This window comes from Manis pentadactyla, chromosome 3 (assembly GCF_030020395.1).
Source record: "Manis pentadactyla isolate mManPen7 chromosome 3, mManPen7.hap1, whole genome shotgun sequence".
NCBI classification, from domain to species: Eukaryota; Metazoa; Chordata; class Mammalia; order Pholidota; family Manidae; genus Manis; species Manis pentadactyla.
Window position 1 is genome coordinate 38,311,810 of NC_080021.1, and position 13,980 is coordinate 38,325,789.

General features: G+C 36.5%; 1 protein-coding gene across 6 annotated transcripts in view; it reads left to right on the forward strand.

Annotated features, from left to right (window-relative positions):
* The window catches only part of UBR5 (ubiquitin protein ligase E3 component n-recognin 5), a 128,011-nt gene that overhangs the window by 55,336 nt on the left and 58,695 nt on the right, over positions 1-13,980 (forward strand). For all 6 annotated transcript variants that reach the window (XR_008996226.1, XM_057497850.1, XM_057497852.1 and 3 more), the window contains exons 10-14: positions 7,315-7,431; positions 7,516-7,626; positions 8,250-8,404; positions 9,205-9,322; positions 12,358-12,542. Coding sequence is in view for 5 of the 6 variants with exons in the window: in XM_057497850.1 (XP_057353833.1) it covers positions 7,315-7,431; positions 7,516-7,626; positions 8,250-8,404; positions 9,205-9,322; positions 12,358-12,542 (686 nt within the window). In the remaining variant the exon portion in view is untranslated. The remainder of the gene's footprint in view (positions 1-7,314; positions 7,432-7,515; positions 7,627-8,249; positions 8,405-9,204; positions 9,323-12,357; positions 12,543-13,980) is intronic.

The following is a 13,980-nucleotide window of genomic DNA, read 5'->3' on the forward strand; positions in this document are numbered from 1 at the left end:
AAAGGAAAAAAAAGACATAAAAATGATATTTTTGTTTTGTTTTAAATTATAAGTAGAGCATCTTCATTTGGTACTACTACATGAGTCATCTTAATGAGGTAGGTTCAGTGGTGCTCATTTTTTTTCTGATGAATTAATTCAGTGAAATCAGAATGGTAGTTCCAGATAACACATCAGCATTCTGGCTTCTCTTCTCGAGGTGGTTACACTGTGAATGATGTCATACTCCTTGGTAGATACTTGTTTGGTAATGCCAGGTGGACTCAAGCTTGTGCAGGCAGTCTGTAGGCATTGATGCAGTGATACAGTCTGGGCAAGATGAGGGATCTGTGTTTCTTTGGTTAGTTAGCTGCCCTGTTGCATGGTAGTGATTCCATGAGGCCCACTGTGCTAAATGCTATGGGAGACTAAGCAGGCTGACCTGGAGTGGACTGGGGGAGTTCTGCTGTACACCCTCAGGGAAAGCACAGTGACTGGCATCTAGAAAGCATCCAGAATTTTTAAGTTGATTTGAATCTCTGAAAATCCATCGCCACCACAAGTGAACAGTGGATGCATCCTGTTGGTGGTGTGTAGGTCTCGTCTGGAGTGGCTGGTGGTTGTCTTGAGGAGCTCCTGTAGCAAGATGCTGTTGCTCTTCTTTTTGGAGTGCCTGTTTGTCTCACTCCTGGAGCCAGTTGGGTAGGAAGTTGCCTTAAGTAGAAATAAAGTAAAAGAAGATGAGAACTTTGAGGCTATTCTCTAGCAGATAATGAGATTCTGATCAGGATTTCTTTTATTTCTTTGACATTTATTTTGAATTAAGATATTAAAGGAAAATGTTTAACTTACTGAATTTATTTTTCTTAGTTATTGTGAATTTTGATGTAGTTCATCTATTTTCCTCTGCTTCAGCTCATGTGAAAAACTTGAATGCAGGAAGGAACACAAATTTCAGTCAGTCTCTTCATAAGCGAAAGGTGGTTCTGTTTTCTTGGCTGCTGACATGCTTTCCTTGAATTGCATTGTCTTACTTATTTCTATAAAGCTAGAAATGTTCCAAGTTCCACTTTTACTTTGTATGATACAAGGTGATTTAAACCATTGGGTCCTTCCTTTTTTCATACATTGTTCTGTATCTGCTTATTTTGCTGGGATCATATCAGGACTGTGCCTAATTCATACTGGCAGTAAGTATTAGAGGATTCATGTATCTATTTTAATAGTGCCATTGCATATATGTTAGTCTAGGCTTCTTTATCATGTATTATATTTGGTTAATGAAAGTATTTTTGAACAGTACAAGTTTGTAAGCTTTTTCCCTGGCTAGCAGACCCTCTGTTTGATTTTGCCACTCTTTGTTGGCTTTTACTGATGGGCATGTTTTAGGTACAACTCATTTTCAGAGAGAATTACTAAGTGCATCACAGAATCTTGACACTGTGTAGACCACTTAGTGTATTACTTCCTAGTTGGTTTAGCCATTGAACAAAGGAGGAATGTCAGCCAATATATTAAAGTACCTATGCCTTTTTTTTCCTCCCTAAAACACCTTATTTTAAAATACTATCATTGAAAAAGAATCATGTTTTATTAGCTTATGACTGAAATTTAGACATCAAAAATTTCAGTTCAGGGAAAGAAAATAGCTTAGGGCCAGTCCAACTGGTAAGCATTATCATTTCTCAACAAGTGCCGTGAGGTGACTGTTCGCAAGCCTGAATGCTGCACTCAGGAGAAGAATGCATAGAGCTAATAGGGGAAGAAAGGTCTTAGCTTCAGGTAACTTTGGGGTAACATGCAAAATTGTCATGCAGGGGTAGAGGCTAAATGCCACATGAAGAAACAGAGCATACGTGGGACCATACTGGCCTCCAAAATGGGGATAGTGATCCCTGAGGAGTAGATTTCTGGGGAAAGCTGGATCAGAGATGTAGATGTAGGTGGAGAGGGCAGTGGAGAGGGCAAGGAGAAAACACGTCGTTACAATAATAATTTAACATAATATGAAGTGATACACAGATAGGCAGTCTATTTGTACCTAACTCTGTGCCTTGAAGTCCAAGTCCCTGATGTTCACAGGTGAACCAGCCAAGTTTATAATGGTTTCTGAATAAATTTACCTAAAAATATCAATTTCCTTATTATGCTTATATCCCATCCATCCTTCCTTCCTTCCTCTCCCCTCCCTATTTGTGTCCCTCCCCATTTTTGTTTATTTTATATTTCTGGAAATAACTGTGATAATACAGTTACTTTGATGAGAAGATGAAATCTTTCCATTAGGTGATTTTCTAACATGGCTCCATTTTCTCTTCTCAGACTTTTGAAATTTACTTTTCTCAGACTAGAAGTTGAGTTCTGTGTTCCTGAATACATATAAATATTCATATAAATTATAGCTATATATGAATCTATACCAACCTACTTCCAACAAGAATCAAAGTAACTTATAAGGGAGGAAAATGTAGCTACTGTAGTAACAAAGACTGTTGAAATTAGAATGCAAAGATAAGAGCTAAGTAATAAATGTTGAGAGGAGGGAGAAAAATTAAATGGAAATCCATGCTAAGTAAATCTGCTGTAGTGAAACACATAAACGTCACTTTGTGCCCTGTAACAAAACAAACGCTGTCAATTTGAAAGATGCACACATAACTTTATTTTCAGGAAGTTCTCAGAGAAGAGCTTGCTGAGAGTGTGTGCCGGTGATGAAGAAGCAGAACTGTTGCAGCAAGTCAGTATTGTTAATTTACTGTCATGTATGTCCCTTACTGTTCTGGACCTTGAATTTTTTTTTTAAGGTTGGCCACTAGGTAATTTCCATCATATTTTGAATGGTTTCTGTCTCCCTTTGGAAATGGATTTCTAATTTGGTTGATGACCTGTTTGTTGTTATTCAGACAGTTGCAAATTTTTTTTTTTGTATCATTAATCAACAATTACATGAGCAACATTGTGTTTAGTAGACTCCCTCCATCATCAAGTCCCCCCCACATACCCCATTACAGTCACTGTCCATCAGCATAGTAAGATGCTATAGAATCACTACTTCTCTTCTCTGTGTTGTACAGCCCTCCCCGTGCCCTCCCCCCTACATTATGTCTGCTAATAGTAATAACCCTTTTTTCCCCTTTTCCCTCTCTTCCCATCCATCCTCCCCAGTCCCTTTCCCTTTGGTGACTGTTGGTTCATTCTTGGGTTCTGTGAGTCTGCTGCTGTTTTGTTCCTTCAGTTTTTTTCTTTGTTCTTATACTCCTCATGTGAGTGAAATCATTTGATACTTGTCTTTTTCCACCTGACTTATTTCACTGAGCATAATACCCTCTAGCTCCATCCATGTTGTTGCAAATGGTAGGATTTGTTTTCTTCTTATGGCTGAATAATATTCCATTGTGTGTATGTATCACATCTTCTTTATCCATTCATCTACTGATGGACATTTAGATTGCTTCCATATCTTGGCTATTGTAAATAGTGCAGCGATAAACATAGGGGTGCATCTGTCTTTTTCAAATGGGAGTGCTGCATTCTTGGGGTAAATTCCTAGAAGTGGAATTCCTGGGTCAAATGGTATTTCTATTTTGAACATTTTGAGGAACCTCCATACTGCTTTCCACAATGGTTGAACTAATTTACATTCCCACCAGCAGTGTAGGAGGGTTCCCCTTTCTCCACAACCTCGCCAGCATTTGTTGTTGTTTGTCTTTTGGATGGTAGCCATCCTTACTGGTGTGAGATGATATCTCATTGCAGTTTTAATTTGCATTTCTCTGATGACAAGCAATGTGGAGCATCTTTTCATGTGTCTATTGGCCATCTGAATTTCTTCTTTGGAGAACTGTCTATTCAGCTCCTGTGCCCATTTTGTAATTGGGTTATTTGCTTTTTGTTTGTTGAGGTGTGTGAGCTCTTTATATATTTTGGTTGTCAACTCTTTATCAGATCTGTCATTTATGAATATATTCTCCCATACTGTAGGATGCCTTTTTGTTCTATTGATGGTGTCCTTTGCTGTGCAGAAGTTTTTCAGCTTGATCAAGTCCCACTTGTTCATTTTTGCTTTTGTTTCTCTTGCCAAGGGAGATATGTTCATGAAGAAGTCGCTCATGTTTATGTCCAAGAGACTTTTGCCTATGTTTTTTTCTAAGAGTTTTATGGTTTCATGACTTACATTCAGGTCTTTGATCCATTTCAAATTTACTTTTGTGTATGGGGTTAGACAGCGATCCCTTTTCATTCTCTTACATGTAGCTGTCTGGTTTTGCCAACACCAGCTGTTGAAGAGGCTGTCATTTCCACATTGTATGTCCATGGCTCCTTTATCATATATTAATTGACTATAATTGTTTGGGTTAATATCTGGAGTCTGTTCTGTTCCATTGGTCTATGGGCCTGTTCTTGTCACAGTACCAAATTGTCTTGATTACTGTGGCTTTGCAGTAGAGCTTGAAGTTGGGAGGCGAGATCCCGCCCACTTTATTCTTCCTTCTCAGGATTGCTTTGGCCATTTGGGGTCTTTTGTGGTTCCATATGAATTTTAGAACTATTTTTTCCAGTTCATTGAAGAATGTTTTTGGTATTTTAGACAGTTGCAAATTTACTGATTAGATTCAACTTCGGATGATTTGATTTTTGTTAAAAAATAGAGCGAGCTACAAACTACTGATCTTTAAGGAAACATACATATCCACCATCTCCAGTTGGGTGGAAGCAGGCCCCACTTGCTCTGTAGCAGCTGTTAGTATTTCATTCACACAATAAAGCATTGTTTTCACACAAAAGCATGACATTATGAAATGAGTGAGCTAAAATATGATCTCTTTTTGTGCCTTCTATCGTTTTCTCTGCATACAAATCTTAAGTCAGTTAAGAAGTAGTCTGTGCTATTTCTGTCATTTTCCTTTGGCTGCAGGTTGTGTCTTCCATCCACATTTGCCCCGAATGGATTTTCGGGGCCTTCCAGTTTTCACTTAGCTTGTTCAGTACTTAGCATCCTAGAGACCATTGGCCCATGCTTGAAGGAGATAATAACCAGTTCTGTGAGGGCTTCGTGTGTCGTGCTCCTGGTATTAGGATGATTTGTGCAGGATTGTACTGCTCTGGCAAAACATTTACTCATTGAAGCTGGAGTCAAGATTTGTTTGTTTGTTCATTTGTCAGTGTACTCTTACTCTGTGCCATGTGCCTGACTGGCCTGTGGGAATGGAAAGGTGGCTATGATATGGACCCTCACAAAGGGAATTTAGTGGGAAAGACAAACATTCACATGTAATGCAATGTAATCACAGTGTGATCAGTGCTAGACTGAAGGTGTGAATACTGTGCCTAGGGGTTCAGAGTGAGGAATGACTAATGCCACCTGAAATATTTGGCAAAGACTTCACAGAGGAGATGACACATAAGCAGTATTTTTAGGGTTAAACAAGTGTTGATTGGGATACATTCAGGCAATTGGGAACATACCAGGCAGGGCCTATGGTCATGAAAGGTCAGGGGAGTTTGTGGAACAATGAGAAATTGGGAATTGCTGCCATGTTGTAGGGAATAGAGGAGAGCAGGATGGGGTGGGACTGTAAAGGATCCTAGCCAGCTTGCCAAGGGGTTAAGGTGTTGTGCTGTAGTCATTAGGAAGCCTTCAGGGTTTTTACAGCAGTGACAGGGTAAGCGCCAGTGGGGTTTTGTTTTGTTTGTTTTTAAGAAGGTGGGCACTGTTAGTATTGCGGGAGAAAGCAGGAATAGGAAAAACTAAATCAGCTCGGAGGCTGGTAGAAAAATTGTTATAGGAGGAGAAGGTGGAGGAATGGTGTCTTTCCATTAAATCTAAAAGGAGGAATAGGAAGCTTCTGCTTGCTCGGTGAATGGGAGATGAAGTTGGGAGTGGAGTAATCAAAGAGGAATTTGAGCATGTACTTTATAAATGTCACTTTATTTGGTTTTTTACTCCCCCCGAGCCCATGCATAACATTACCCATTTTAGAGGTAAAGAAATGGGTTCAGAGGAATTACAACACTTTTCTGAAGTTACATCCTTAATAAATGCTGGATCCAGGCTTTGAACTTACTTGGTCTGATTCCATCATCCTTTTAACAAAAGGTCAAGAAGGACGTGTGAGGTAGAAATGTTAAGATTGGATGCAGCAGCCATGGAGAAAGGCATTGGTTTTCACCTATCCCTGGTCAAGGGAAGAGAGGAAGTGCCAACTTGGAGAATTTCAAATTTGATCTCTCTCCTGTCTCCCTCTGTAGAAGTGCTTGAATGTAGGGTTGACTGGTACTGGTAAAACAGAAGATTAAAATTAGTGTTGTTTCTCTACAACTCTGAGGAATAACCCGTTAATTATGTCATATATCTTGGCCAACTTTACAGCTCTAGCTGAGGACTGTAACACATCTGACCAGGTAAAATTGGAATTTGACAGAAAACCAGGTGACACCATTAGTTTAGCACACCTGGAGCCAGAATTCCAGGGCAAGCAGAGGAAGTAGTGTGTAGACCCAGAGCAAAAAGTATAGCCTAACATCTGTTGTTGCCAGGTTTTGCTGTGAGACTTGCGGGTAGCTTTAGGACTCTGAACATACTGGTCTTATATTTAAAAATGGTATCATTGATTATGTTTATTTACTTTTATTGTCCAAGTTTTTAATAATTTAATTGCATTCCAACTCATTGCATATGCAACGCCTCAAAACCAAATGAACTTTTACCTTAAAAAAACAACATAGACATTTGTTTCAGTGGCTTGGAAAAGCCTACAACGGAAGGAATCTTCTGTCTTGACCCTTGACTTCGCCTGCTTCAATGACTTATTCTGTCTTTTTTTTCTTTTATTCAACACATTTATTGAGCACTGCCTATATGTACTGTTCTGATAACTGAGTATACAGTGGTGAAAAAGATGAAGTTTGTATTTGAGTGGGATATGCGAAACAAGTATTGTGTCAAGTTGTGAAATGCTATGAACTGAAAAGAAAACAGAGTGAAGAGGTAGAATATCAGCATGCTGGTTTTGTAGACAGCGTGGCCAGAGAAGTTCTCATTTGAGCAGGGTTGATTGAGGAGAGGGAGTTGAGTCACCTTGAACAACAAGCACATGGTGGGATTCTGGCAGGAGTAGGAAGCAGGCAAGTGATTGGAGGTCTGAGAGTTCAGGGAGGGAGCCAGGGCCTATCGTGGAGGGCCTGGTAGGCTGTGCTAAAGACTTCTTGCATAGCTGTGGTTTGTGTTGTTCACATAATTAATCCAAATATGACGTAGTGACCAAAGTGTTGTATCTGAATCATTAGGTTTGGCGATGGTTATATTTGCACCATTATATTATTTTTACTTTGCAGGATGGAACGAAATTCATCTGTATTGGGGCTCTATACTCTGAGCTTTTGGCTGTCAGCAGTAAAGGAGAACTTTATCAGTGGAAGTGGAGTGAATCTGAGCCTTACAGAAATGCACAGGTATTTTATTATATTAAAACTTGCATCGAATAGCTCTACATATCAACATACAAAATGATAATCATTTTTCTTTTGCTTTCAAAGAATCCTTCATTACATCATCCACGAGCAACATTTTTGGGGCTAACCAATGAAAAGATAGTCCTTCTGTCTGCAAATAGTATAAGAGCAACTGTAGCTACAGAAAATAACAAGGTATGAAACACTTTGCATTGACTGATAAACATTTCATGCTTAAATTTTTGTTTTTTTTTTCCTTTACCCTGCCTCTTCTCCATCTTTTAATTTTCTCTTTCTAATTAGATCCACAAATTCAAAGTGTCTCAAGCCTTAGTATTGTAATCCAGTGTATTATCTTTTTATTGCTGGTTTTCCTCTATATTATATAATCAAACTTTAGAGGTAGCTTTTTACTTAAAGGAAAAGGAAAACATTCAAGATTAATGCTGACAAAGGAAGAGATATTGATAAAGCTATGATAGGTAGAGGATGAATATTATACCTCAGGTTATGAGTTTGACTTCAGAGTTACTAAATTCTTTTTAAAAATATTGGAGCAAATGCTTACTTTTGATTAATGCCTTAGAAATGGCTTTAGACAGTCATTTCAATAACTGCTACTTAGATTTATTTGTATGAAAGAAATATTTTAGTTTCTAGTCATATGAAGAGCCTTTCAAATTATTTTTCTACTGTTTAGCTTCAAACATTATAGAATTCCAGTCCATAGAGTATGTGTGCCTTACCCTGGTTTTGACCACAATCGTTCTGGAAAGATTATTTGTTCTTACTTAAACCTCTAATATTTTATTCTTCAGGTTGCTACATGGGTGGATGAAACTTTAAGTTCTGTGGCTTCTAAATTAGAGCACACTGCACAGACTTACTCAGAGCTTCAAGGAGAACGGATTGTGTCTTTACACTGCTGTGCTCTTTATACCTGTGCCCAGTTGGAGAACAGTTTGTACTGGTGGTGAGTACCAAAGGGAGGGGAGCTGCTTAGCTGTGAATGCTTTTACGTGCATAGGTAGGAGCTCTGAGCAGTGAAGTGCCAACATGAAGTGGTCAGTCAAAAGATAATGCTTTATAGAGAGGGAAATTTCACTTTGGAGCAAAGTAACATTAAGAAAAATCTTTGAAAAAGAAGAACATTGAGAAATAATGCATACTTAGTGATTATAATGGTGGTGAGATTCTGTAATTAAAAAGTAGAAACAAAATAGTCTATAGTCCTACAACCCAAAGAATAATTATTGTTAACATTTTTGGGATTTTAATCTTTTTTTTCCCCTTAAAATAAACATCAACTTTGCTTTTACATAATTGGTAGCATAGGTTATAGGGCATTTTTTTTACTTAAAATATAATTTTAAAAGGTTATTACTTCGTTGTATGAATATTCTGTGCCTTATTTCTTTACTGTTTGAAAGGATTTTAAATATATTCTCTGTATGTTGTAAGGAGTTACACTAAATTTGCATTGACAAATAATGCATAGGGGAACTCTACTAATGAAATATAATTACTTGGAAGAAAATATCAAATGAATTCCCTGTAAATTTTAATCCTAAAGGTTTAATAAAAATGGATCCAATTATATATTAAGCCTATGATCAGGTTATGATTGAGAATAAGTTGTACATGTTAATATTCTGAAGCAAAAATTTTGGAGAAGGAATATATCAAAAATGCTAATAATTATATGTATAATTTCAAATTTAGTTAATGGTTTCCTTGCTGTTTATTTAATCAATTCATACTTTTCCTTTTCAGGGGTGTGGTCCCTTTTAGTCAAAGGAAAAAAATGTTAGAGAAAGCTAGAGCAAAAAATAAAAAGCCCAAATCTAGTGCTGGTATTTCTTCGATGCCGAACATCACTGTTGGTACCCAGGTAAGTAATTAAAATTAAACCAGTCCTAAGGGACAGTGTTTTATTTCCCAGAACACTTTCTTCCCCTGGAAGACATTCCCTTATCAGCAGTTTTATACGTGAATTTCATTTGAAGGACTAGGTTTCAGCAGCATGTATGTGCCTTATCACTCTATCCAATAGCAGAGTAACATACAGATTCTGCCCCAGGGTTGGTAGGTTTCCCTGTGGGGCAAGGTTCTGAGATATGCCTGGTTCTGAGAATCATTTGGTACTTAAATGCAGAGTCTGGAGCCCCGTACCTGAAATGTTTACTCAGTTTGTCTGGTGGAAGGGCCCAGGTATCACTGTGTTTGAACAAACAAAAAATCCCAGGTGATTGTTTCAACTGAGCAGTTTGAAAGGTACTGCTGTCTGGGGATATTGTCAGCAGGAGGCACAGAAAGCTTTGTCAAATCCCTGTGTACCACCAGTTTATTTTTTTGGCTCTGAGATGGCTTTTGGCTCCATCTTATGGAAGGTGGTAAGTTTTCTGATACCCCATTGGTTCTCAAAGTGTGGTCCAAGGACTCCTTCCGGTTCCTTGACCTATTCAGAGTTTGCAGAGTCCTTTTTTTCTCACTCACATGTCTGTAAGGCTGAATTGTCTCAATATATTTAAGTCAAAGTAACATACCACAACAAACTGGATGTAGAAGCAGAAATGGGATCCAGCTGTCTTTTCTTAAATCAGACATTAAGAGAGATACAAAAACGTAAACAAAAATGCTTCCTCTCACTGATTTTTTTTTAAAACCTAGTTATTTTTCCTAACAATTGTTTATATTAACACAAGGCTTATTACTGTTAAATATTTTAAAGTTACTCCATTTTAGTTATTAATACATTAAATACCAATGACATATGACCCACATAAACAAAAGATTTTTGGGCCCTTAGTAATATTTAAAAGAGGAAAAGGGTACTAAGACCAGAAGAGCTTGAGAACTATTGTTACAGTACTTCTAATTCATTAGACTCATGGAAGTTTATCTTCAGGATAAAACTTGATGCTTATTTTCATTATAGCAAATGCTGCAATGAATGTTTAAGACTTTATAATGCCTAACACTTAAGTGAGTGGTAGTTTTTATTACTTAATGTGGTGCTACTGTACTTATCTAGTACTTCCTTTCAATTCTGTTTTTTTTTTTTCTGTCATTCCAATGTGGTATCACTTATATTCCCTGTCTTAAAAAGTAGTCACTACTTTAGCTGTTACTTTTCTCCAAAACTTAGCTTTAATGTACCTGTTCTTTATGTTTGTGGCTGCTTTTTTGCCCTATCCACAGTTTGGTCTGGCTCTTTTGTTGACCTTTGAACTAGGAAGTTTTCCACGATTACCCACTAGTTTGAATATTATTGTTCAGACTTCATATTTATGTCAGTTGCTTTGGATGGCTCTCTCTCTTCTAGGAGCTCACCTTTTCCTGTTTAGTTCAAATACCAATTTCTCATGTTCTCAAGGTTCCTTGTTCACCAGACTTCCATAAAATAGGACATCCTAGCAGTTCCTTATTAGTATGTAGGATGACATCACTGTAAAAGGGAGGGCAGAAAGAATACTTTAAAGATGCACCAAAGAAAAACTTTAAAAAAAATAATTTGGCACTAAATTTATGAAAGCAGCATATTAAAATATTTTGGTTCAGAACTAAGAACTTGTTTTAAATAATTTGTTTTTAACTAGAAAACTGGAGGTTTAAGACAGTCACAGCCACAGAATAAGCAAAACATTTATATGTTAACATCAGAAAGAATTGTTGATCACTTGGAGTTTTCAGCTTCACCTGCACTCATAGATCATAATTGTTGAGAATAATGTATTTAGCTAACATTAATTGCATGTCTTGTGATATGCTGGATCCTGACACACACTTCCTTGTCTTTAAGGTGCATTTATTTTTATAAGAAGGCATTCATAAATAGCTTTTCTTTTAATATATCTTGCCACCTTTCTTTTCAAGTATAATCTTTCTTACTGATCCTGTTTTAGACTGAGCTTTCATCAGTCTTTTCTGAAAATTTGTAGATGAAACTTTAAGGCACAGCTAAGCAGGACATACCTTTTTAAAGAAGTTAGCTCTTATGAACTATTCATTTTATGCTACAGAACTATATTTAGTGACACACAACTATATTTTGACAGAACTGCAACTCTACGCCAGTATTTCCAGTTCCCATACTTGTCAAATGTACTGCCTTTTTCAGTGTCACTTACATATTTAATTATAAACCACCAAAAAACATGATCTTCCATTTATGCCACTGTCAAATACAATGTAGTTACTGGATGACTAAACAGGATGTTGGAAAGATTGAGCTGTTGGAGAAATCAAGAGATTTCCAGAAATAATGCTGCTGTTTCATTTGGAGCTGTTGGTGATGCATTTGGCAGTGCCACCTTGCAGGTTTTGGGTTTCAGAGTATGACCCGAGGGTGCTTCCTGGGTAAAAATTACAGGTTTTTCACTCTTGAATTCAGTTAAGTTCTGACACTAATGTCAACATACTCTTTAAATTTGAGAAAAAAACTCTATTGCCCACTGAAGCTTCTGGCTTTATAGAAAACTACGGTCCATGGGGATAACAAACATTTGTAGAGATGAAGTTTAACAGGTTGATACAGCATCATGAATTAAGGAAGAGAATAATTTCAAATTATAAGAAAGAGACAAAAAGTGTCATTGTTTTGGTCACATTTCACTTTTTTAATGACAGCCTTTTTAGTTTCTTCTCTGCTGTTCTTACTCTACTAACTTTTAGCCGATGTCTTTTTTTTATACATATGTAGCAGGTGTACTTGTAGTAAATGTGTTAAAGTTATATTCCTGTTGCTAAATTTGGGGAACAGATTTTCTGATGGGGACTTTTTAGTCAATGCTTATCAGCCTTATTTATTGATTGTATTAGATTGTATTTAGAAAACCTAGGAAGCAATTCTTTTGTATATTGTATTTTCATATATTTGAAATAACTAAAATTTAGGTCATCTTGTTGGTGATTTTTGTTTGCTAGGTATGCTTAAGAAATAATCCTCTTTATCATGCTGGAGCAGTTGCATTTTCAATTAGTGCTGGAATTCCTAAAGTTGGTGTCTTAATGGAGTCAGTTTGGAATATGAATGATAGCTGTAGATTTCAACTTAGATCTCCTGAGAGTTTGAAGAGCATGGACAAAGCTAGCAAAACTACTGACACTAAGTAAGTACTCTATCCCAACTAATCTCGATTTTATACAAGTTTTTAGTTTGCTCTGTAAATGAAGGGGCTTTTCAAGGGAGACTTACCAAGTGTACACAGACAGAAAAGTGCTACATGATGGGGTTTTGCTAATATCCCCAGGCATTTTGAAAGGAATTGGTAAGATTGCAACTCAGTTAATATTTGTATATAGTTGATCCTAGAACAAGCAGGTGAACTTTTTATCATTAGAGTGTCCTATGGTTGTTGTATTGAAGTCATAATGTGTTCAGATTTACTGTATTAGGCCAACTGTCTCTTCCTTTCTCCCTGTGTAATCACCTTAATTTCTTCCTAATCTCTTGCCTGCTTCTTGATCATTGGCAGGACTTTACAGGTTAATGTGCTAGGGAGGGAAGTTCTATAAAAGGATTTATAAACTTTTGGGTTGGAGGGATTTGTGAACAGAAATACCACTGAATTTTGTGTAGCCCACATTCTGGAGCTGACTTACTATTAATGTTTGGGAGCCAGGTACACAGATCTTAATACCTATACTTTTAGAAGCATCTACTCATCTTTTAAAATATATGTGTGTTTTATAATTTGGTTGTTTGGTACATGAGCTTGAAAGCTTTAGTTTTTAAATAATTTTTTCCCCTTAATCTTATGAAAATATATGATGATTATAGAAACATGGAAGAAGAATATCACATTCCAGAAATAACATTGTAAATATTTTTCTGTATTTTCTTTTCTTCTAAATGTATACAGGCATTGAAAAGAAATGATTAGAACAGTACTATACATACAGGTTTTTAAAGTTCTGAAGTTTAGTTTTCTTAAATGATGTAAGGATTGTAAATTTACTACCTTTATTGCTGTTATTCCTCTTAATGTTACAAAAATGCACATTGAAATTCAGAAAACATAGAGATTACTCTGTTAATAAATAAGTTAAAAAATAATCTTTACTAAATGAAAGCTATTGTAATTTATACATAATTAAGATTTCTTGCTTTGTTCTAATGTTCTCTGTCTTGTTTTAAAAAATTTGTAGATCTTCCCCCAATTACATTGATTTTTATCCTAAAAACAAAAGTAACAAAACATGTTTTCATTGTTAATGAAACTTGGAAAGAATGTTTGAATTATTTTCGATATGCACAAATATAGATGAGACGAAAATAGATTATATATTTAAAAATATGCTCTTTAAATATTTATGAACGTTTTCAAGATCTTCCTTGAAATTTGCATCTGTACTAATAAATTTAGTAAGAGCTAAGTGAAATTAAATGCTAAGAGGTTATTTTCATGTCAATAGATTCTTTGCTTTCCCTGAAATGCTGTTACTTTAAGGCATGCCAGTGAGTAGTCAGAATGGGCTTATTTTCACCATTGCAGGATTCACAGAGCTGCCATGAGTGTCATGTGTACTTACACTGAGCACTTTGGT